Source organism: Anticarsia gemmatalis, chromosome Z (genome assembly GCF_050436995.1).
Source record: "Anticarsia gemmatalis isolate Benzon Research Colony breed Stoneville strain chromosome Z, ilAntGemm2 primary, whole genome shotgun sequence".
NCBI lineage: Eukaryota > Metazoa > Arthropoda > Insecta > Lepidoptera > Erebidae > Anticarsia > Anticarsia gemmatalis.
In genome coordinates, this window is record NC_134776.1 from 20,710,846 (window position 1) to 20,736,834 (window position 25,989).

Below are 25,989 nucleotides of genomic sequence, written 5' to 3' on the forward strand. Positions count from 1 at the left end.
GCCAGGGCTTAAAATTGATAGGCAATAAAAACGACACATTGGAAGTAGGGCGTACATTAGGTCACCTGGTCGGAGCCAGGTCAGTAGGGCTAACTGACTGCACTTGACACCTCGACACAATACACCATGATAGTTTTACGATGTAAACAAATTGATGGTGAACGCAGCACTAATCTAATAATGATAAAAACAAAAAAGATAAAAAATCCGGTCCTTAATTACCTCTATGTTATATTTCATACATACATAAAATCAAGTCATTTTCCCGTAGGGATATATAGTTAGAGACCAAAGAACTCCACTTGCTACGATCATTGCAAACTTCTCTTGCCTCATTTACATCAAAATTATTTTAATAAAAACGGGTTTCACGAAGATTTTGGTTGTTATATTTTCAATAGTATCCCGGAATTTAGTATTCATTCACATGTCCGGTATTAGACGATTGGTTTGCCCCCTTATGCATGGTATTAACATTGTAAACTGTATGGCCTATTTTGTACATTGCTCCTTTTAAATATGTAAACACCGACTGATTATAATGATTAACTATAAAGACATTTGTTTTTATAGAAGAAAGTCGTGACGTCACTGCGCTTCTTATTTCCTATACGTCAGCTGCAAAGAAAGAGTTAAAATAGGATGAGATCCAGCTTAGTTTATCGACAAACATCCTGTCGTTATTAATAACTTTTATAAATAGATCGAATACACTGAAAATATTAGTATGGATGAGGTAGAGTAAGCTACTATTGTGGGTTTTTTATAAAGGTTTGACAAAGTCATAAAAAAATAATTAATTCGTTTAGATGATAGCCGTTACAATCTACCATTAGCTCGGATAGAGCCTTTTATAAAGTTTAAGTAACTAATAAATAAAATGCTAATACTAAGTTTTAACGAAAATTTTCGTTTGAATTCATGTACATAAAAAATCTCCTAACGCTTGTGCAAACATGAAAAAGAAAATGATGACATAATGTCATCTTGCAAGTCTATTTGGTTACTTTTATAATTTGAAAGCTAGCACACGTTTCGCCTTCGAAATTTTTGTCCGACTCAGAACTCAAACACGAGACCTCGTCATAACAACAAAGCAGTGATTTGTCATATATTTATAGAAATACTTTAGAACTGAGTTATAATAGTAAGTGTTGATGTACGTTCGTATGACGGCCGCACTCTAGGCCACTGTGCCGTTGGGGACTATGAGTTAGTCACAGATCATATTTCTAGACGTTGACATAGTTCTATGCTTTTCTTTGTTATTTGTCGTATAGTCAAACTTATTCTTTGACACGACGACAAATAGACTAGGATCGTCTTTAACCCTGTCTTTGGGCACGGAAACGCCTGTGATCATTTGACTAACTTATAAAATTAAAACTACTATATACGACTAAAAAAGTCGTATACAGTAGGGCGATCCTCTACAGAAAAATATTCTGCAAAAGTAATTCGAAACACCCGCTAAAAAGGCTGATGAGATTGTCTAAAGTGGGTAAGCTAGTGTCAAAGCTGTTCTATAATACAGATCTTTGAAACGGTTAACAAATTCTCATGGGCTTTATTGCCGGGTCAGGAAAAGAGTTACTATGGTTTTTCCTTGTTTGAAAGAGAGCTTTAAACTTTAAACTACTGTTATAATATTCTTAAATAAACGATTAATGAATGAATTCTCGCAAGAACAAATCAATACCTGACCTAATTTTATAAATATTTTGAATCTCGCCGTATATTATTTTTGAACACACCCTGTATATTTGTATCTGTCGGTGCTGTAAACATTTGGACGGGATCCGTCTCAGGTGTTCTCAAATTATAAATATTATTCTTATTTGAGAATTTCAGCTGTTAGTTGGGATACAAATCAATTATAATATTATAGGATACGAGAGATTTTTAAAAATGTTAAATACTAACCCTCTTATTCATAAACACACTATAAACCTATTTTAGTTAAAAAGCTACTATAATATGTTTTCTCTTTTTCATTTCGCTGAGGAGTGAAAGAAACAAAACACTTTATAAGCCTTTCATATAACTTCATATATTTTTATGAATAAGAAGGTAAATAAATATATTCGGGCCTATTAACTTTGGAAGTCGTTTGTGGCACAGTGGTTGTCATTACGTTGATACCACTGCGCCCGGAGGATGTCAGTTTGATTCCTCACCATAACATATATTCGCCAGGTCTACAAATAGATGTCACTAGTTCAGTTGTATTTTCAGTATTTTGTATGTTTGTAAAATTCCCCGTATAATATACATAGTATTAGGTCGGGGAAAAAGTCTTTTCGGATTATAGTATGTATATGAACTTGTAATAAAATCTTTTCTCTACACAAAAAGCTCGATATTTGCGTACCTCACGAGCACATTGAAAGAAACCTAATGTACCGTGTACTCATTTGTGATTGTTGAAGCCAAAGAGATTTTATTACAAGTTCATACGAAAATACTTTTTCCCCGACCTAATATTATTATTACTCTCACAACAAGAATTCATGCTGTATTCATCCGACAACCGTATATTCTGGCTAATTAAGATCAAACACTAGTCTCGTAGAAGTTAATAGTTGGTACAGGTAATTACATAGATTCTGACGTCTGATCTGTTATTGAACTTCAGTAACTGCTGTCTCAGGTATATTATAACTTTTAATTGAACACACTGATTCGGCTATTATGCATGAAAATGTACTGGTAACAGTCAAAATGTTGTCAACAGTCGAAATCGTAAGTGAAACAAGTGAAGTTTGTAAGGAACGGTCAAAGTGGCGTTCGGTAGTCTCTGCCTAACCGTATGGAAAAAAGGCGTGATTTCATGTATGTATGAAATCGTAGGTTAACTTAAATTTATTATGAAAAATATTCAATACCTACTATTAATCTTAGCAAACAAACATACGAAACGTCGCGAAGGTTTCAATAATCGAAAACAATTCATGTTAATGACATACGCGTATGTCTTCTGTAGTAATTAAAAAGATATCAATAAACCAATCTTGCCTTCATCGGGGCTATCCCCTCCATCATTTGGGAATCGAAAGGCGACTCACGCCTGTAGTACCATTTGTTACCGACGGTTTTAGTGAATATCGAGATTTTTGGCACATGAAATATGTATATGTTACTGTAAAAGCCCGAACTGTGGTAAATCCTAAGATTTTCCGGTAAAACCTAAGATTTACCAACTCTCAATGGTAAAAGTCCGAACAAGCCAGAGTTTAAAAACTATGTTACGATATATAAAAAAATCCTCCTTCATAACTATGTTTATAACTATTTCACGGTGTAATTATATACTGTGACATAGTTATAAAGAAGGAGTTTTGGGCAAAGCGACATGGGTAGGTTAGGTTAGAAGGCTAAGGTGGGAGCTTCGCTTCGCTCGCTCCCACCTTAGCCTTCGTGGTAATTTTTTTTTAACCACCCAGAAGGAGGAGCCCCGCGAAGCGGGGCTCCGGCGACATCTCGATATCATCAAGTGAATATAGGTAAAAGTTCGAAATAAAAGAATTGTTCGGACTTTTCCCATTGCGAGTTGGCAAATCTTAGGTTATACCGGAAAATCTTAGGATTTACCACCGTTCGGGCTTTTACAGTAACATATATACAAAAATATTTGTTCCTGTAGCACCCGCTTTACGGTCAGCTCAGATTTTTGAAAATTAGTCATAAGCTAGCAAGTTTTTGATAGTTGATAGTGGTCAATAATCGTGCTACAACATTAGTGTAATGAGAGACTAATAAATATTTTATTGAAAACCGGATGTTTTTTGCGAACAGTACAATACTAACCGCTCATTGAAGCACGTAGTCCAGTTCAAATATCAAATAAGCGATTCTCTGCCAACATTAACTTCAATATATCAAACAAAACAACTTTGCGTCTCAGACTAATATTGTTTTATAAGCGTTCTGTTATTGTATTGTGTAAACTAGTACTGCCACTGCTAAATTAACACAGCTATTTATGACCTACTAGCGGAGAACGGTTGCGGATTCTAACCCGAATCCGCAACCGTTCTCCTATGACCGGTTCGCGATTGGACTGTTCGTCGACAGGATGATTCATTTATTTCCTTTTCCCCAACAGAGTCTTTCACCTATGGACATTGCGTCGACAGAAACTTTCATCTATGTCAATTTCGACGACAGGTCTTTCCAGCTACAGAATATTCCACCGACACGACGATAAACCTATTACTCTGGTAACTACAGACCTTTTCATCTAAGGAGAATAGGCTGTCAATTTTAACACAAGCGATAAACCAAAAATATACATATCTAACAGCTACAGCTTACTGTACCTTTACTAAGAGAACAGGGTTGGTTACTTGCCTTAGAGAAGTCAAACTTTGCTTACAACATAAAGAACTTAATTCTCAAAATGAGTTAGTCTTACCTATAAAAAAAGCATTAACTACTCATTTATGTAGTTTTGATTACTTACATCCTATTCGATTCTATGAAAATAAAACAACAAAATTATCTTATACGTAAGTATTGTAGTGATAATTTTATTGCATGTGCATAGATACTACAGTTGCATCCTTTACTTACTATGTATTGCACCGGAAATGATCTATGTTAATATTGCGTTACAATTCATTTATTTTACATACTACGAACATATTTATAGGTAGCAAATTTTAATTTATTTGTGAGTAGGTGCTTGCACATAACGAATAATTGTAAATAAATGTGGGTAGTTTCATATTATCAGTAACATTTTTCTTTACTTGTTTCTGGGTGTAGTGCATCTTCGTCTTAACAATTATTTGATGCTTTTAAAATGAGTAAGTGTGAAATAGTGAAATCTAAACGTGGTAAAGACACGACTCTGCTGCCGTGAGCAGAGTCGTTACAAACACGTTGCACCGAGCCGAATGATTTCGCGTACATCGCCAGTAAAACTTCATATCACGCCTATTATTTAAGTGATAGGAGTTACCTTCATGGATTAAAATGTCTTTACCACGTTTAGATTTCACTATTTCACACTTACTCATTTTAAAAGCATCAAATAATTGTTAAGACGAAGATGCACTACACCCAGAAACAAGTAAAGAAAAATGTTACTGATAATATGAAACTACCCACATTTATTTACAATTATTCGTTATGTGCAAGCACCTACTCACAAATAAATTAAAATTTGCTACCTATAAATATGTTCGTAGTATGTAAAATAAATGAATTGTAACGCAATATTAACATAGATCATTTCCGGTGCAATACATAGTAAGTAAAGGATGCAACTGTAGTATCTATGCACATGCAATAAAATTATCACTACAATACTTACGTATAAGATAATTTTGTTGTTTTATTTTCATAGAATCGAATAGGATGTAAGTAATCAAAACTACATAAATGAGTAGTTAATGCTTTTTTATAGGTAAGACTAACTCATTTTGAGAATTAAGTTCTTTATGTTGTAAGCAAAGTTTGACTTCTCTAAGGCAAGTAACCAACCCTGTTCTCTTAGTAAAGATACAGTAAGCTGTAGCTGTTAGATATGTATATTTTTGTTTTATCGCTTGTGTTAAAATTGACAGCCTATTCTCCTTAGATGAAAAGGTCTGTAGTTACCAGAGTAATAGGTTTATCGTCGTGTCGGTGGAATATTCTGTAGCTGGAGAGACCTGTCGTCGAAATTGACATAGATGAAAGTTTCTGTCGACGCAATGTCCATAGGTGAAAGACTCTGTTGGGGAAAAGGAAATAAATGAATCATCCTGTCGACGAACAGTCCAATGGCGAACCGGTCATAGGAGAACGGTTGCGGATTCCTTTAACCCGCGTCTTCGTCCGCCACCTGAATTTTCCCATGGGAATGCGTTATTTTCCCGGGGTAAAAAGTAGCCTATGTCCTTTCTCGGGTATCAAAATATCTCCATACCAAATTTCATGGAAATTGGTTCAGTAGTTTAGGCGTGATTGAGTAACAGACAGACAGACAGACAGAGTTACTTTCGCATTTATAATATTAGTATGGATTTGTATTGCAATACTTGTTATAATTGTTGCTATAGAAACGTCATATTTAGGGCCAGTTCCACAATTAATGGACCATTTGGATACAGCAAAAGTATGAAAACAAATGACAGCAAACTTAAGTATGGCAAAATTCTGCTTTATTTGTGACCGATTATTAATTAATTAGAAGTGTTTCTGTAACATTCGATTGCAACGCAAGTTTTGGGATTTCAACCCAATAAGTATAACACAGCAATTACCTTTCGAAGTTACGTTTATTATCACCTATTCTAATGTACGTATATCTGAGAGATTTTCATGCAGTTTTTAAATAAAAGCTTCAACCCGCACTTGGCCAACGTGGGGGCTCGAAACCTAAGACCTCTCTCATGCTGGGAGAAACCCTTGCCTTCAATAGGGTATCAACGGGATATAATCTATACTAATATAATAAAGCTGAAGAGTTTGTTTGTTTGTTTGATTGTTTGTTTGTTTGAACGCGCTAATCTCAGGAACTACTGGTCCGATTTGAAAAATTCTTTCAGTGTTAGATAGCCCATTTATCGAGGAAGGCTATATAACATCACGCTACGGTCATTAGGAGCGGAGTAGCAACGAAAAATGTAACAAAAACGGGGAAAATTTTGACCCATTCTCTCAGGTGACGCAAGCGAAGTTGCGCGGGTCAGCTAGTTTATTTATACAATTTAAATAGCATGAAATTAAATTAACAGTGATATGGTTTACATGGGAGCGAAGCCGTGTGACCCAATTCTTCATATACTTATTAAAATATTCACTCATAAGTTACGTGACCACCACGGAATTCTCTATTTTCTTATAAATCATTTAATATTTGGTTTCCGGTAGCTCGTGCGTTAAAAATGATGATAAACTACTGTGATAATAAGCATATGGCTTGAGGTGCTACAGCTGTTCTGTGGAATTTAAAACTGCAACAATTTAAAGACGGTTTTTTATTAGGCAAACAGTTTGCGGGAAAAAATTGCAAGAACTTCTTCAATCGTGTAAATATTTCCTTGCACAAAATTATCTGACAATCATCCGCCATTGAAAACCTCAGATAACTTAGGAAAATTTGAATTAATAAAATGTCATTTCATTACATATACATATATAAGCGTACAACCAAACTAAGGCATTCTCTAAATATGATATGTCAGTTGGCTGTATTTTGTTTGTAAAAGTATATACCTACATTTGCTGGAACATAATACTAAGACTTTTGAAATATGTATTAAGAAAAGGAAGCATGAATATGTAAATGATTATAATATATTTTCTTAACATTATAAATGCGAAAGCAACTTTATGTTATGCTTAACACATAAATTTTATTTCATGACATTAACAAAAAAAAAAACATAGACTGAGTTTCAGTAGTAAGTAATAAGGCTAGCTTTTCAAGATCTTGTCTACCAAGACTGACTTTAAATCAGCGAACACTCATCCGCTAATTATACGCTCAATACAAACACGTACTCTTCACCCGAAGTTCGTTCTCAAGATCAAGTCTACAATTAACAAGAGCATGTGTACACGACATTATGACGGACGTCTTAACGACTTTTTTGACGTGCGCTGACGTTTTACGACAATACAACGACTTTCATGTACCACTGCTGTCGTTTATGACAGTTAGAGATTTAAACCCCGTTTTACCACTCCTGAATAAGTGTTAGATATGTTATCAAGTGGATAGATGATAGTCGGATCCATACGTTTGGTGTTACTTTATCTTATAGATAACTATCTATACACGTCTTAAGAATAAGTGTCTGATAAACTATCAGACACTTATTCTTAAGACGTGAAATTTAACCTCAGGGCGAATTACACGATTATGGAAATGCATTGTATTATGACGTGTAAACAATTAAGAAAGGGATAATATAGTGTATTTGTATTACGTCGTTAGTTCATTCATATTTTGTTTAAGAATTCTGTTATGTAGCATAAATATGTATATTATATATTAGAATACGGGAATTGACGCGAAGACACGTTTTATCTTAGAAAGCCTGACATTTTGGCGCATGTTGTACTCGTCGTGGTCGCAGGTTGACTGACAGTCAGCCATTCTAAGGTAAAATGCTAATTCTATTATATGTATAATAAACATGCAAAGCGAAAGTTGACGAGTTATAATTACGCATGAGCATATTTGTAGGGAAAGATTTAACAACATTCAAATAATGGATACAGATTTAAGCAAGAAACAAAAGTATACAAAGCATTGCATTGGTCGAGAATCGAAACAAAATTGCCTCGCAATTAATTCTATATTTACTCTACGGTGGAACATTTATCTAATGTTGTACACGTGCGGTGAAAATCTTCAAAACAATAAAGTTATTATTAGCACTGCTAATTGTTGAAATACGTAGCGTTGCCAAGTGTTGCAGTAATTACTACTGTGTGACTGACAGCCGTAGTTAGCAGGCGCCAGTATTACTAAGCTTGTTTACACTACATTAGAAATATGTCATAGCTCAAATCAGCCGATAGATATAAGTTGGTATCTCCTACGCAAGTGGTCGACGGTTCGAACCCGATTCAACACACCAGTGACTTTTCGAAGTTATGTGTGTACTAGAAATAATTAGTACTTGCTCTAACGGTGAAGGAAAACATTGTGATAAAACCTTGCATGCCAAAATTTGTATAATAGATTTATTGACGGCATGCAAATTTCCGAGCCAGCGTGGTGTACTCAAGGCGTAGCTCCTCCCTCTATTGGGAAGAGACCCTTGTACTGCAGTAATCGGAAAAAAAATATAAGTATCTAAGTAGTATTTAACCATTCTAAAAATATGTTTATAGATCGTTGTTAAAAAAACAATTAAGACATCTTTGTCGTACCTTTATCTTTTCATCGTTACAATAATTGCTTTATTGTAACGATGAAAAGATAAAAATAATTGCAAGCTCGAAAGGCATAAATATACATTTTGTTACTAACATATTCTTCGCACAAAAAATACTAAATGTGTAAGCAATGCAACGCTTTGCCACTAACAATGTACGACTGAAGAAATAAGGGGCGAGCCTATTACCCTAAAGTAATAGGACCTTTAAATATCTCATATTTAGTAAAATTCCACATTTCATATTGTAGGGAGCTGCCACTGTCAACAACGAGATGCTAGGTGATGATTGACGTGCGTCGATGAGATGATATAAAGATTGTGGTATAGGGAATGATAAACACAACCTTTCTCGACGAGTGCTTTAATGTCACTCAGTAATTAAAGTACAATTCAATTACAATAAAAATAATGCTGACACGCTGCGCGGGTTTTGAAATATAAAAGTGCTGACACGCAGCGCGATGTTAATTATGTATAAAAAATAATATTTAACTGTATAGTTGACTGTACACATATATATTTAGCTGTTTAAAAGCTTCAATGATACCGTTTGAAGACAAGGTAGCGTACACTTGGCCGGATTCCCTGCATTCAGTACAATTTACGAGGCTACACGCATTTGCTCAGAATGTATGTTTCAATACTGGACATTGGTGCAATAACCTTTACTGATTTGAAAGGTTACGAAAATATTTAGATCTGGAGATAAAGTAATGTGACATGTTAAGTCACAGTAGGAAATAGAGTGCTCTTATTGCCAATGTTAGGCCTTGGCTTAGTGTGAAGGGTTTGTATTACTTTTATTTAAATTGTTAGCCGTAAATGGATGAATTACCTATTAATTTATTTAATTGCGAAATCAGTTGTTATCAAAGTAATGGAAGAATAAATTTGAAGTTTAAATAATAAGATCAAGTTATTATTATGTCCAATTAACAATATTTTTTGATGTATATGAAAAAAAATATGTCCGATTTATTTTTATACATTCAAGTTAGATATTAGATAACTCGTAGCTGTCGACAAATTGTATATAGATAATATGATTGACAAGCGTCTCTAGCATATTCAAAATAAATTTGCTCTGTACAAGTAGTGAATTTTAATCATCAAACTTTCAATACAAGATGAACTCACAAAAGTTCTTGAACCCTGTGTTTAAAATTTCTGCCGGCGATGATGCACTTATTTTAACAAAACCTTCCACATATCTTCGCTCGTGAGTGTACACTAAAAGCGGGTCACAGTGAAGCCCTGACACGTAGCTCTGGCCGCTAGAGGGCACCATCAATAGCTCTGGAAGCTCTCAGATCTCAAGACGATGCCACTCGATAACTTACGAGATTTTAATAGAATATCTATCGCTAGCTTTTAAACTGTGACTGACTTTTGTGCAATTTTTATTTAAAAAGTCATAATCCATTATTATTAGAAGATATATGAGGCGCCATAGCCAGTTGTGCTCCCCGGTCGTCAAACGATCTGTCGGTTAAGCAGCGCTTGGCGCGGTCATTCCATAGATGGGTGACCGCATAGTGGTATTTGAACAGGGCGTCTAGGTGGTTTGGAGTCGTTAAGCCACGTCAAAGACCTTCGGCGGCTTGAACAACTTTGACACTAGGTTGACCACTAACCATACGATAAGAAGAAGAGATATTTTCGACTGCTAATTACAGTCGACAATTATTGAGTTACTATTATTACGGAAAAATCTTGATAAGAAAACTGATCAGCGCCACATGCGCATTTCGTTAGAATTTTTTTTTCACTTGATTTTAAATGTCAAATGCTTTGCGATTGTATATAGTGTAAGACATAAGTAGTATGACAAAAGATGTCTGTAATTAATATTTTATAATTTGAACTTGGCTATTTAAATAGTTACCACTAAAATATTTCTCATCGTTATTCTGAAATTATTAGTTATCGAATTTTATTGCGTTGCGATAGTAAAATGATAGTAAATATATTTTAACCCCAATTCATTTTTAATGACATTTTAGTTATTAGTAACTTACATCAATATAATAATATACTGTTATGAATAATATTTATGTTTGTTTGTCCACAGCATTAACAGTTCGTTTCCTGACGAAGCGTTACATCGGTGAATACGATCACCAGCAAGGTAAAATAAATCATTATTATATTAATTACTATGTTTCATGATTTTAGAGAAGTCGTTTCGTTTGCATTATGCAAAGACATGTCATCATCAGCCTAGCCTTTCTTCAAACTATTTTGACTGTCAGTCTTTTACACGGAGCGACTGCCTATCGGACCTCCACAACCTAGTTACCTGGGTTATAATACGAAACCCTCCGGTAAGACTGGAAGTCAGACTACTAAGCTTCTGACTACTGTTAACGACTGTCAAAGATCTTTGAAAATGACAGCCGGGGCTCACAATTTTACCTGCCTTCCAAGGAGGTACTCGAAACGTATAAGATGGTCACCCATCCACAGAACAACCTCAGAGACCGATCCGCGCGACTGTAGAGACCCATTAAGTCCTAAAAATCACTTACTATATAGAATCCGGTAACAGCGACAACAATGAGAAAATACTGTTGGGAAACCAAATGCAATCTGCGAATACCACCGAAGCACTTTCAAAAAGCACTCATTAAATTACCCAAGACATTTTTATAGAGGAAACTGTAACTGAAATAGCTTGACTATTTATATTTCAGAGCTATTTTAGTGAAGTATTCGTCATAATAATATATACCTATTTATAGATCTGACATAATCCAAGATGGGCTCTCGAAGCCGTTAATGTGATAATGATTGTAAGTGATTGATAGATGGCTTATGACCCTTTTATGTCTGTAATAGCAGTGTTAGTGGTGTATGGTTATTGAAGGACGTGGGTTCAATGTCTATGTCAGGCAAGAAAAGTATACAGCAAAATTATATACATTTTCAGGTTATTTAGGTAGAAGTATCGGATGTAAAGCTGATTTAATTTATTTCCGAGCGAATGAGATTTCGACATTTAAATCTTCTAAAATCGATTTTTGGTTTCGTACTTTCGTGATCAATAGTAGTATTGATCACGAAAGTACGAAACCAAAAATCGATTTAAACACGTCATGAGAGTTATAGAATATCGAAGGTTTAACGAAATTTCGAGGTAATACCTCTAGAGCACCCGTTCGAATAGCACCTAGAGAAAGAGCAAGCTTACAGGACACTACAGGTGTTTGTAAAACTAATGTAATGTTGTTTATTTTCAGATAGCAAATACAAGCACGAAGCCTTGCTGGATGGCGAGGCGATACTCTTTGAGATACTCGACACTTGCCCCAAGGTGAGTTACATTTTATACAGTTATTGTTAAAGATTGGCTCAGTGGTTTAAGTTGCCACGCCGCTACCATTGCGTCGGGAGGTCGTGGGTTCGATTCCCAGACGGGACAATTATTTGTGCGATCCACAAATAAATGTTTCGGGTCCGGTTGTAGTTTGCGTCCGTTGTTTGTATGTTTGTAAAAGTACCCGCAACACAAGAGCAATAATTCTTAGTGCGGGAGTTGTCTAATAATAATAAAAAAAATACAATATGTAGTCAATAAGTCAATATCACCGTGTTGTAGGTCTAGGTTCGGTTCCGAAAAGAAACTTTGGATCTGATTTTGGATTTAGATATACTGTGTAGTCGTTATTTGAGTGATTGTAAAAACGCAGTCTTGTTCAAAAAATAATGAGAGCAAGAACTATAATATTAGGTCGGGGAAAAAGTCTTTTCGCATTGTAGTATGTTCATCTTCTCTCTACACAAAAAGCTCGATATTTGGGTACCTCACGAGCTCACGGAAAGAACTGTGTACTCATTTGTGATTATTGAAGCCAAAGAGATTTTATTACCAGTTCAAGTCTTGTTCTGTACAGTCGAGTATCAAAAGTTTAACATTTAAATGTACTGCCAAAACAGTTCCTACGAAGCCCGGTATAGGCACTAAACAGATTTTCGTGTAAAATCCCTCGATAGCTAGCTGGTTGTCGGTAGTTAATAGTAGCAGAGAATCGAGCTATCGATTTAAGGATTTTAGAAAATATTCCATATATTTTTACCCCTCACCATGATATGACAATATTTTTTCTTCGTTTAGTGTCTGGCATATAAGTAATTTTGTTAACTGGGGTTCTCCCCTTTGGATCGATGTTTATTATTTTTTGGATTTTCGCGGCTGGGATATTTTCGAATTTATCCGATTATTGACCGGTTAACAGGCAAGGATGAAAAATCGCTTCTGGATTTTTTTTTTAACACAAGTTTAAAAAACTGACCAGAGATAGCGTTAGAGAGAGGAGATAGAAATAGTGTTCTAGAAATTTGAACTTAATTTTCGCATATATGTATTTTATTTGTTTCAAAATCATACAATTCGTTAAGTTGATTACACTTTTGGTGTAAGTAGATATGATATCTCTGTATCTAAGTCCTACTTTTGCTTCTGCACAAATGTTTGTGAGACGAGCAAAAGTTTTGAAGCCTAGATGAAAATTAATCGATTATAGAATATAATATGATAGATAAGTATACATATGTATAAATATATTATATAAGTATACTATATTTTTTATAAAAATATATTGTAACTTAATTTAACAAAAATAAAATTCATACAATCGTTGAAAATTCTGTGTTTCATCAACTAAGAATATAAAAAAATACACATAACAGACTCATTGTCGACTTTATATCTCAGATTAAGAAATAAATACGGTCTTTTTAAACACGCTTGTTGTAAACGTCGCGTTAAATATAAAATACGACACAAAAATACAAGATTACACGTATTTTATACAACGTTTAAATCTTTTGGAAACGACACAAGAAATGATCCGAATAAAATGGCCACGAGAATAGATTACATAAATTAATTACAACTAGATGTATAGTCGTGGGCATAAATATGTGTACGATCTTATTATAAATGTATGTTTGAAATAAAGCAGCCGGATAGTATTGATATGGTAGTGATAGCTGAGTATTGAATTTTAAAAAGTATGAGTATTTGGTAATATCAATTGTACTATATATAAGAAATAAGTTAGGAAAATAACTCGAGTCCTTACTATTTCATTTATATTTTGAATAAAATTGGCATCAAAGCTACCGAATTAGTTTTTTTTTTAATCTTCCTTAAAAAGATGCATATTTCAACCCACAATTGACAAGCTTGAAACAACAGTCAGGACCGGTTTTAACTTTTCTAATTATGTATTATCAGTTAGTTTATCAGATGAAATTTTGACGGCTATAATCATACATTAGCTGTCACATTATCTAGCAGATAGGTAATCTGATACTTATTTATAAACCCTGTGTGTAACCATAATTGAATTTTAATACAATTAACGTTTTAATATTTTCAATCATACACTCTCGTTTTAATCAGGAACAATGTACACATATTAAAGCTCGTGACAGTACAAAAAATACAATTGTTTGCCAAAACATAGCTCATTGTCATATCAGTAGTACCGTGAAAGACTCGCGCTGGTGTTATCATCGCCCGTGACGATACTTGGCAGTATATACCGGTAGTACTAGTAGAAAGGAACATGGAAACCTTGAAACTAATACAATAATTAGAAATGAGATTTAATATGTAACAATTAGTATGAAAAAGTTATTGCTGTAAGACAAAGATATTTAGAAATAAATAATAAATATCATTGGACGACTCACACACGATCATTTGTCTTCAAACTAAGCAGAGCTTGTACTATAGTAACCAAATAAATGATAAACATACTTATATACTTCTGAATAGATATTTAAATAGGTACATTGACAACCAGGCTCAGCACCACGTGTGACGGGTTTGAATTCCACCCGGGGTCAATATTTGTGTAATGAGCACGAGTCTGTTCTTAGTCTGGTTGTTTTCTATATAAGTAGAAGCCTATGTGAATATGTTTTTAAAAATACATATGTTTATTGTAAAAAATATAAGTTTGTTTAAGTCCATCTCAGACTGGTAAAATTTGGTTACCACAGTACAATATCTGCTTATTTGGAATCAAATAATTGTGTATAAATAATAATAATAGTAATTATAGTGTAGACAGGGATAGTCACCGGATTGTGACACCTTGCCTTTTGAATATTAAAGCTGTCTAAATGGGCCTCTACGTTTTGGCTTCGGCCTCACGAACGCCTTCTAAAAGTCCGGGAATCTATAGTCCCGAGATAATGAACAGACACACAAATAATAGTAATAATAATGTAACATTACCTAATTATAGAATTTTATTCACTCGTCGTTGTAAATTGAAGCGACATGAAACACATCCCGTGTATCCATTCATATTCTATTTTGATAGCGGCTAGAAAGCAGCCTTCAATTGAGCCGGCGTATTGCGAGCTTCAAACATAATGTGATAAACTCATCAGTCGCGGCTGAATAGTCATATGCAAAGCAAAACAGTCGCCGCATGTTAAGTATAGAGGTGAATTGAAACTGTACACGTGAATGAAGGAGTATATGTTAGAAAGTGTATGGGAATGTAAGGCTTTGAAATCTGGGTTCTCAAAAAGTGTAAAAATTCTAAGTATATTGTTAGTGTTTAAGGACCAGTTTCTTCATGTAAAGTACATAATAGCCAAAGTATAGGGGTAAAGGTCTTATCGAATTAACTGATAGTTTTATGAAGAACCAGATTGGATATAGCCTTTACAACACAAACGTCAAGTAAACGTCAAAGACTTTAGCGGTTACTAGATATGTATGAAAAAGCGGCCCGTTAGTGAATGTTTGTAATTTGAGAGGTCTACTGTTGATGGTTTTACCGCATATTGACACAGATAAATAAAAACACATTACTGTCTTTTTACTGGTCAAAGCTCTATAAGAATAAGGGACTACTCTGCATCTAAGACACGCAAGCTTTCATGACGATATTTCATTCATAGGACAAGTAATTGTTCTTTTATAGATAACTACAAAAACTTATTTCTGTGTTATGTTCTAACCTTTGTTCACTTGCTTGAGAGCCGAATATGGATAGATTGGATCACTAATATGTCAAAAAATGTATTTGAATTTGTTGACGAGACTTTCTTCTTACCTTATATCGTCTTTGTTTTTAACAGTTATTATTTATTTCCAGAGTATAAACGAGTTGCCGGGCAATGACGTAGCGCAATGGGCGGACGGCCTGTTCCTGGTTTACTCCATCACGGACCGCGAGTCCTTCAACTTCGTGCGCAGAGCCAAGCAGAGCCTGCAGCCAGATATACCGCTCACGCTGGTCGGGAATAAGGCTGACATGGTCCATCTCAGACAGGTACATTTTATACATGCATATATACATAATATCACGCTTTTTTAAATTGGGGCAGAAAGAAAACAAACAACGCCACTTTTACGATTCTTACAAATTCACCTTGCATCATAGACATTTATTTTCTTGTCATAATTTTTTTCTAAGATGTAAAATAAATTTTAAGAAATGCTACATACGTTTAATTTTTTCTACTTAAGAGTATTATTTTTCAAAATTTTATGGTTTGTAATGTTAATCGAAAATAATATTGTAAATTATTCTATTCTTACAGAGATTACGTTTTACAGACACTTAAACAGACAGAGATTATTTCATCATGTTCTTACTTCATAGTTTCTTCATAATCCGTAATCTCAGATACATTATCTTCCCACATCGATACATACACACTTTATAAAACAAAGTCACCCATTCGATTATCAAGTTGACCATTTTCTTAAAACAATTAATAGCCAACTGAGCCCCTGTGACTCTTCATTAAATCGCAAAATCGATTCGCGCTAAAGCTTACACTATAGCTTTGTATCAACAGTACTCACCCCTTTCATATCATAATGACTAGGGTCCATCAAACGCAGTCCTTTGACACACGCCGCGTGCCCCGGGCAAATTTCCAGGATATATCTCGGTGTGTACGCTAAACAAATATTAAGTTATTGCATCCGGGAATCTATCAAAGCGAACCTTTGACGTACAAAATATGAATGCGCTGTGTAAATTGTGGCCAACCGTTTTTGGGTAGCACGATTTACTCGTTGGTTTACTAGCAAGCCTTTTACATGACATATGTATGTAATTAAAGTTGTTATGTCAACGGCTTGCTTATATGTATGTACGTAGAATCAAGCGTTTTTCCCATAGGGGTAGGAGACCAAAGAATGCCACTTGGTAAGATCCTTATGAACTTCCCTTGCCTCATTCGCATCCATACATCGATAATAAATTAGTTCTTGCAAAATTAGCAATTCTTTATAGCCGGTAACATCGAATATCGAGAGGTAGACATTTAAATCGCACTGCAAAAATGGTTCCTACGGTACCCGCTAGAGGCGCTGATTAAATTTTCAGACAAAATTTTGTCGATAGGTGTCGGATATCGCACCTCTGCTTATAAAAAATTGTATAGTCTAAATATAGTTTTAGAAATTGTAGTTGAAGATATCGTGTAAGGCTTAATAAGTACGGTATGTTCTCATCTTATGTGATATGTATTTTACGAGAAACGCTGCGTATTTTCGTCTGCGTAGCCGTCGCATGCTTGATCGATTTTTTCGAAAGGCTGATTTTGAGGAATTTAAATAGGTGTTAAATGTTCACGTATCGAATAAAATTTACACTTGGAAAAGTTTACTGAATTCGTATTTAAATCCGTTTAAAAGCTTGTTATACATATATGTATACTCTGAACTTACTTCTGTAAAATATAGCAACTTAAAAAACATTATATAACAAAAAGTTCCTTAGTTTCTTGAAGGCTCTTATCTAAAGACTTTGATACCTTATTATTTCTGTATAACATTGCCATATATAGACCACAAAAAAGCAATGAAATCTATAGCCATTAAAAGACAAAGCCAAGAAAAGTCATATAACCGAATATTCCGTAAGTAATCAACAAAAAAACAAGAGATACTTCATAATTTTTAATTTTTTTTTTTTCATCAGGTGAGTCCAGAAGAAGGCGAGATCTTAGCAAAAGACTTCGAATGCAGCTTCGCTGAAGTGGCAGCAGCAGAGCAAGTGAACCAAGTGGGTGAGGTGTTCCACGACCTCTGCCGGGAGGTCCTCACTCACCGGCGGAGGGCCAAGCACAGCCTCTTGGACAGAATGCTCGGCTCCAAGACCGCGTACCGAGTCTACTCGAGGGGAAAGAGCGACAGCGCTTTACCTAAGGATTAAATGCATTTAGAATGTTTGAACATCTTCAGTGTAAGAACGGTATAAGTGGTGTAGTTTAGTCTTTGATTTGTGACCTTTTTCTTTTGAAAGTGCAACACTGTTCTTCATTGTCAATGATCGTGTCGTGGCCAACAAAGACATCTAGTCAAATTATTCAGTAAAAGGGCTTAAGTGACGTTATTTTGCCAGTATGCAACGTCATTATTGTTCTGAACATGTAATTTGTTCATCGGTACGCGTTGCACCTTCAATGAGAGGCGCGTAGGGAGTAGGTATTATAGTAGCATTATCTTATGTAGAATTTCTATTAATTTCCAATAACAATATAATATATGCAATGCCAATAACAGTTCACTGTATTGATGCAACTCTGCACCCACAAAGGCGTAAATGATTTCAAGTTTTTTTCATTTTGGGACTTTCTTTCACAAAACTTAGAACGAGCAATCAGCCTCAACAGTCGTATTGCATTCAATATCAAAAGAGCTGAAGTGGTCATTCTTTTACTTAAACTTATACCGTTTTTCCACTGAAGATGTATAATATCATCTGTTTTGTCGCAATAAAAGTTTAACCGCGGATCTCAACTGTTCTAACTTATTTCTCGATGTGTATCTTTTATGGAGCAAATAGGTTCTATGACCCTGTTTGCTATGTTTAAAGTTTAGCAAAACCTACAAGCTTCTCGTAATTATTTAACTTGTAGAATAAAATAGTATTTTTCGTTTTCAACAGTAAACGGTTCCTGTCTGAACCGATATTTGTTCAGAACAGTGGCTCTCAGAGAGTAAATTAAATAGATTTCTGTGAGTAAATTACTTTTTGATTCTTTTATGTAAGAGTTATAAGCTAGCTTAGCTATAACTATATATAAGCTAAACATTATATTTTATTCTATTTTTATAACAGTATTTATCTTTGTGCAAAAAATAATATTACAATGAAATATACTAACGATGAAAACAGAAATTAAATTAGTAGAACTATGAGAGCCACTGCTTTTCAAAATAAATATGGTTATGTTTTTCAAACACATCATGTATATTCTGTAGAGGACACAATATATTCAAAATAATTATATCATTACCACTGTAGTGTTCGAATTTGAGCCAATTTACTCACGAAATGGCTATAGACTTTCAGCCATTTTTAGTCTTCATAAGTTTAAAGACACACCTGACGTACTCCGGCACTGTACGTTACGCGACGGAAGGTTCGGCGCTACGCTGAACGCGACGTAATTTCGGCCGATGTGAGGCTCAAATAAAACAGCGAGCGTGTTGAAAGGGACGTTCGGTGCCGCACATGACGCAGGTGTGTCGTTAAACTTAGACTTGGCTTTTGAAAGCGTTGCTCTGCCAAAGAGACGCACAATATTTAAGGCCATATTTTTGCCTTTCGGCCACGTAGATGTTTTCAGTAGATATTTACGCTATATATTTCGGCTATTAAGCCTTATATTATATCGATTTTAATCTAGTCTTTGAAAAGGATTTGATGTAAGAAACGGGTGCAATGATAGTAAACCAAAGATGATGTCAGTAGAATTTGTCAAGATTTTTTTGAAAAACATATTTTTGAAAATCTCTTAAAATTGAAATAACTGGTATTTTGTCTAACATGTATTATATTCCCTCATAACGGAATTTGGCCCTTGCCCAGAAGTGGGACAATAATGCGTTGAGTGGTTTTATATCGAATAGTCAAACTGACTTACGAGGAATTAATAATAAATGACTTTAAAGACGTTGCCCGTATGTATTTTTCAGAAGATTTACAGATTCTATTGACATCCAGACCACTGTTGATTATAAAAGGCGAAAACTGAATGTATGGGAAAAGGACAATATATACTCGCGTTAGTTCTGGAAGGGTTGGTTAAGAAGGCAGTATTTCACAACTGTAACGGTTAAATGTTGAAACATCTCTCAATTTTAAGTAGCATGCTATGTTTGTCACATTAGGTGCCTTTACACAAACGCTCTTTCGCGCGTGAAACAACAAAGGAAAGAGCCGCCGCGCTTATCGGTCAGAGTCTTCGCTCACGTTTTGACAGATGAGCGCGGTATCACGCGCGAAAGAGCGTGTGTGTAAGGGCACCTATTGACTTGTATCATATAAAAATACTTTAGAGTATCAGGCTTGCTACCCTCATATTCAGTTCGGCACGGTCGGCAAAAACGACTCACTTTGTCGCTTATGCCGATCGGGTTCATCTACACATATTCGGTTTTGACGCCCGGCTAAACCGAATTATGCCGAATCGAATATATATGTGGCAATCATCACTTAAAATTGAACGATGTTAAAGCAATTTTGCCGTTCCTGGAGGGTCTATAATATTGAACAGTAATTCTTTACGATATTATGGGCCGTTTGGGTTTTTATTGAGCAATATTTTTGATCGTCCCGGTAAAACGTGAGGTTCAAATTTGTTGTGCAATAAAGTTGTGCAAATTGGCGGTCAAATGTGTTCTAAGTAGTGTTTCTAAAACGATAATACTGCCATATTACAAGTAGATGTTTTAAACTATACTCTTCAGAGCTTATCGTATAAAATTGTAGTAGTTCAAATATTTAAATAATATTCAGTAGACATATTTTTTGAAGGAATTATCCTCACACATCGATAAAGTAGTATAGTAGAACAGTACAGTACTTATTTATTGTAGATCAAATACCAAAGTTTAAGGCTTTACTTTGCCTGAAAACTGGCAATTTTAGAAAAGACATGGGCAAAGTCGTACTACTCCGTCATAGGAGGTATGTCATCAATAACGTAATAAGGTAACTACAGTTGACTTAACTCTTAACTTTCGCGTTGCAATATTAAAACCAGGATTGAGAACCATTTAACCTTAGATTGATAGACTTTTTGATTGATGTCCTTTCTAAAGTTGTCAATTATTTTAAACATAATAATATTATAGGTAGTCTATCGCCAGTAAGAGGGCCAAGCGATTTTCGAAGTATCACGTATGAAGATACGCATTCAAATAAAGTTTGATTATAAAACCTTATAAATACGACAATTTTTAAAGTAGCGTCAAAGACTATTCCACCAAAATGATCATTAATTAATTTCATCAGAATCCATGAAGTGTTTAAAATGCAGTAACAATAAAATGATGATTTCTTAAGTCTAAACAATGGATAGTTAGGACATCGAAAATGATAGTTTATGATGTTGGTTTCCTTACTGGCGTTAGGTTATTGAAACCTGTTAGTTACTTATAATTCTCATGTCTGGTTGTTATGTAAAGACAGATGGATTAGTTTTGTGTGAAGTGTGTTCACGCAGCGAGTGTTCGAGGCATCTTAGAGCATGTGTTTATTTTAATATAACAATAAATATAATATATGCAGTCGTTATTGGTTTTATTTACACTAATGTTCCTAAAGTTATCAAAAGAACTACCGGTGGCGCAGTCTTCTACCTCTGTCCGCATGGAAACCTAATCAGTAATTATTTTTTTGAGTATATAATTATAATATACAATATAAAACATAATTAATTTCTAACTGTTGTGATACTCAATAGTACCGACAGCGAAAAAACCGTGCTACAGCAATAAATTATAAAGAATTGTTGAAAGTACTATCACACGGGTTAATTATTTTTGTGCTATATTACATACGAAACTTTCTCGAAACTATAAATCTAACATCGACAAGTGCCAAAGCCCTTCCTCATATACCTCCCACATTCTTGGCTGTTATTGACCTAAACTAAGTTCACTACAGAATTTGTAGCATGTGAGCATAGCACTACATCGTACGGCTGCTATGTACGTAAGTATTCAAGCAATTTGAGTTTACTTGATGTTACACTTTAGATGTGAGTATGTCGGTTAGTATCGCAAATCTAAATAAAAATGACTGCTTCCGTGGCGCAGTGGTTTAGGTCGCCACGCCACCACTGCAACGGGAGGTCGTGGGTTCTATTCCCACACGGAGCAATTATTTGTGCGATCCACATAATTGTTTCGGGTCCGGTTGTGCTTTGTGTCCGTTTGTATGTTTGTAAAAGTCAGCGCGACGCAAGAGCAATTCTTAGTGCGGGAGTTGTCAATAAAAAAAAAAGAAAAAATTGATCACCGAAATGTTTGTACGTATAACTTTTAAACAATAAAACTAAATTGAATAGTTATTTTTATATGTTTGTGACTGTTGGAACAGTGTTTGTATGGGATCGAAGGGAAATTTCCACGTGATTGGAACCAACGGGATGAAATTGCACTATACCTGGACGATGTCGGGCCAGTACGCTAGTTGTTGATAAATTGCTTTCGTGTCTCAGGCAGTGCTTGCAATTGTTATTGACAGGATCCACGGTACAATGCCTGGGCCTAACAAAGAGGCATTGGGTCTTCCAAATTTCCCCTAATATTAGGTCGGGGTAAAAGTCTTTTCGCATTATAGTATGTATGAACTTGTAAAAAAGCTTGATATTTGGGTATCTCACGTGCTCACTGAAAAAAACCTAATGAACCGTGTACTCAATAGTGATTCTTGAAGCCTGAGAGATTTTAGTACAAGTTCATATATACTATAATGCAAAAAGACTTTTTCCCTGGTCTATTATATTCAAACCCTAAAATGTGCCTGACATATGACAAATCGGTCTTCTCGTATTAGGAACATAGTAAAAAAACACTGTCCGCACCTTCGAGTAGAAAAGACGAGATGGCCTAGCCTAACATTTTTGGGTAAAGAAGTATTTTTTGATCATGCTATGTACACATGTTCTGGAATACTTTTCGGTACGAAACTTGGTTTATACCTATTTTAATATGTACTGTATTGTTTTATGTGCCAAATAAAGTAAAATAAAAATAAAATATATTAATAATTCTTATACACAAAACACAGGCAGATAGACAACTATTAACACCAAAACAAATATATTGTTACATATCAGAATTGAATCCACGATATCTGTTCTAACAGTAAAAGCGTAGCACTCAGCCACCTACGACTCTACGATGCGTAGTCAAATGCTTTCAAAGTACTCTTAATGGAAGGTTTAGGGCGCGCTACGATGCTACGGGCTTTCGTAGCAGATCGTAGCTATACGACTGTGCGTTGGGCTTATTGCCGTATACCATCCTCTAGCGAAATTTCCTTTGTAAATGCTTGCAAGTGTGTATTGTCCAAAATAAACATAGTATAAAACACATTTTTAGCAATTAAAGACAACTCATAGTTTGAAGAATAACATATTGACTAGACTACCGTGCTTTAAGTGGTTCGATTCCCGGATAAGGAGTATCTATGCATTTGCACTGAGTTGTATTTTGTAACCGTTGTTTGTAGGTTCGACACCAATGAAATTTTAGGTGCGGGCGTAATCTTTTAAAATGTTATCTAATCGACTAAGAACTTATAATAATAAGTTTTAGTTGTTTATACGTGTGTGTAGTAATATATCACGTGTATTTATTATTTTTTATTTTTTTATTTATTATCAAGGATACTAAATCAAAAAGCGGCATAATGCGTGCTATACACTTTTTTTTTGTTTCTGGTAAACGTTTTATAGCAAGAATCAAATAAGATCGCATTTTTTCCACAGGCAAACTTAATTTTATATAACAATTAGATTAAACCAAAACCTGTATTTTATGAATATTGAAATTCAGTAACAAAATTTTGTAGGTACTAACATGCGATATGGGAAGGGGTGGTGAGGGCTAGTAAGCCTCACCATGTATTACCAAAGGGGGGTGGGGTAGGGGGGTAAAAATCACGTGTGTAATGGACGGTCCCTTATATCCAGTTTCGCTAAACTAAGTGCTAAGCTGCGTTGATACATTCGTTCAGAAAGGCATCCATTTGCGCTATGGGATTTGTAAATGGACTCATTAATACGATTTTGAAATGTTTTGTTTACGCTCGCTAGTGATGGTTGGAGCAAATACTAGTCTTGTGCGAGTTGGACGTCTGCTGAAAAGTTCAGTAACATTATTTAAGGCAAAAAACACGTTTGTTGTATCTGTATGTTTTTAATTATTTGTATTATAGCACCAACAGAAATACAACAACTGTCTTTCTATCGTCGTTCTTCTTTCGATAGTTAGATAGTTAACTGTGGCGTGGGGTAAAAAAATGTGAGGCAGTCACTTTCTTAAAAAATCCATACTAATATTATAAATACGAAAGTAACTTGGTCTGTCTGTCTGTCTGTCTGTCTGTCTGTCTGTCTGTTACTCAATCACGCCTAAACTACTGAACCAATTTGCATGAAATTTGGTATAGAGATATTTTGATACCCGAAAAAGGACATAGGCTACTTTTTACCTCGGGAAAATGACGCAATCCCATGGGGAAATTCAGATGGCGAACGAAGTCGCGGGTAAAAGCTAGTGTCTTATAATAATGAAGCGAAAAATCGAAAGCAGTGATAGCAGAGTGGTTTAAGTTGGCACCACCTATTTGCGAATTATGTGGATCGCACATTATTCGCAAATAATTGTTCCTTGTGGGAATCGAACCCAAGCCCTGACCCAACGCAATGGTAGCAGTGTGGTGACCTTAACCACTGCCCAACGGAGGCAGTCAAATAAATTGAAATAATTATTTCATTTTATATTTTACAGTAGCAAACAATGTTCTTTCTAGTTCGAGTATAGTATCGTCAGCATCCTTTACAAAAGGACAGGTGTTTAATACTCAAAGTATACTGGCAGTCCTTTGCAACGGGATTTATAAATGTGAAAGATGCAAAAGAAGCTTATAGGAATCTTAGCCTGTTGTGTTCTTTGATGTCGGCCTAGGAACATGAGGACAAAGCGTTATTTTATGTATACATATTTACTGTACTGTTCAAGTCCTAAGCATTTTAAAATGAAGAACTAATATGATAAATACATTCACATTGCTATGGTGTGTCTTCAGAATATTCCAGTTGCAGATCGTCTTAAAATGTATCACAAAAACGAAGTCCATTGAAATAATTGGAAAAGTCATATTTTTAGTGTAGGTACTATCATTTTCAAGAATTACCTTATCTTATTACAAGTGTTGAGGCGCACATAGCCAGTTGCGCTCACCGGTCCCTAAACGATCTGTGGGTTAAGCAAACCTTAGCGCGGTCGTTCCATAGATGGGTGACCCCATAGTGGTATTTGAATTGGGCGTCTCCGTGCTTCGGAGGGCACGTAAAAGTCGAGCCCAGTGGTTGTCAATTAAGATAAAAGTCGATAAGCCACGTCAAAGGCTTGATGAATATTGTTTGTCGTATGGTTAGTGATTATCTTGGAAGACAATAGCCGGGACCGACTTTTTTGATGAAGATGAACTACTTTGACACTAGGTTGGCCACTAACCATAAGATAAGAGGAAGAAGATTACAAGTGTTGGTATAACGTTGTAAACCTTGCAGAGCTAATAATAAATAAATAAAGACCTTTATTTATGTCATGTAACACAATACGCGCTAGTCTTATGACGCAATTCAAAGCTTGAAGAAAACATTTCGCAGAAACAAAGCATTTTATAACAAAGAAAATAGCGAGAAAATGATCTAGAATTATAAAATCTTCCACCTTCTATGTTTATCTTTTACTTGGAAAATAAAATACAATACCATTAACTGGATTAAGAAAAATCTAATACCATTTATGCTCTTATGAGAAAATAAACAAGAGTTTACAATAAGAAATGATTCAATTCAATATCTTTGAACGACATTTTCAAATAAAGAGATTGGAAAATATGATCAGTTATCTGTTTAATATGTTTATTTGTTATTTATATTTATTTGTAACATCAGCACCGGCTTATTTAGGAGTTGAAGTGGTCGCCGTGGCCGAAATCGGTCGGATAGATCATCATCATTATTTGTAACATCACGCCTGTAATGCCCGTTAATTTTGGTATAAGTCAAAATCAAAATCAAATCATTT

At 35.0% G+C, this 25,989-nt stretch overlaps 1 protein-coding gene across 2 annotated transcripts in view; it reads left to right on the plus strand.

Annotated features, from left to right (window-relative positions):
* LOC142986481 (ras-related and estrogen-regulated growth inhibitor) overlaps positions 1–21,450 on the plus strand; it is a 53,322-nt gene extending 31,872 nt beyond the window's left edge. For both annotated transcript variants that reach the window (XM_076134999.1, XM_076134998.1), the window contains exons 3-6: positions 10,954–11,010; positions 12,122–12,195; positions 16,007–16,183; positions 17,849–21,450. In XM_076134999.1, coding sequence (XP_075991114.1) covers positions 10,954–11,010; positions 12,122–12,195; positions 16,007–16,183; positions 17,849–18,082 — 542 coding nt within the window. In that variant the 3' untranslated portion in view covers positions 18,083–21,450. The remainder of the gene's footprint in view (positions 1–10,953; positions 11,011–12,121; positions 12,196–16,006; positions 16,184–17,848) is intronic.
* Positions 21,451–25,989: the final 4,539 nt, after the last annotated feature.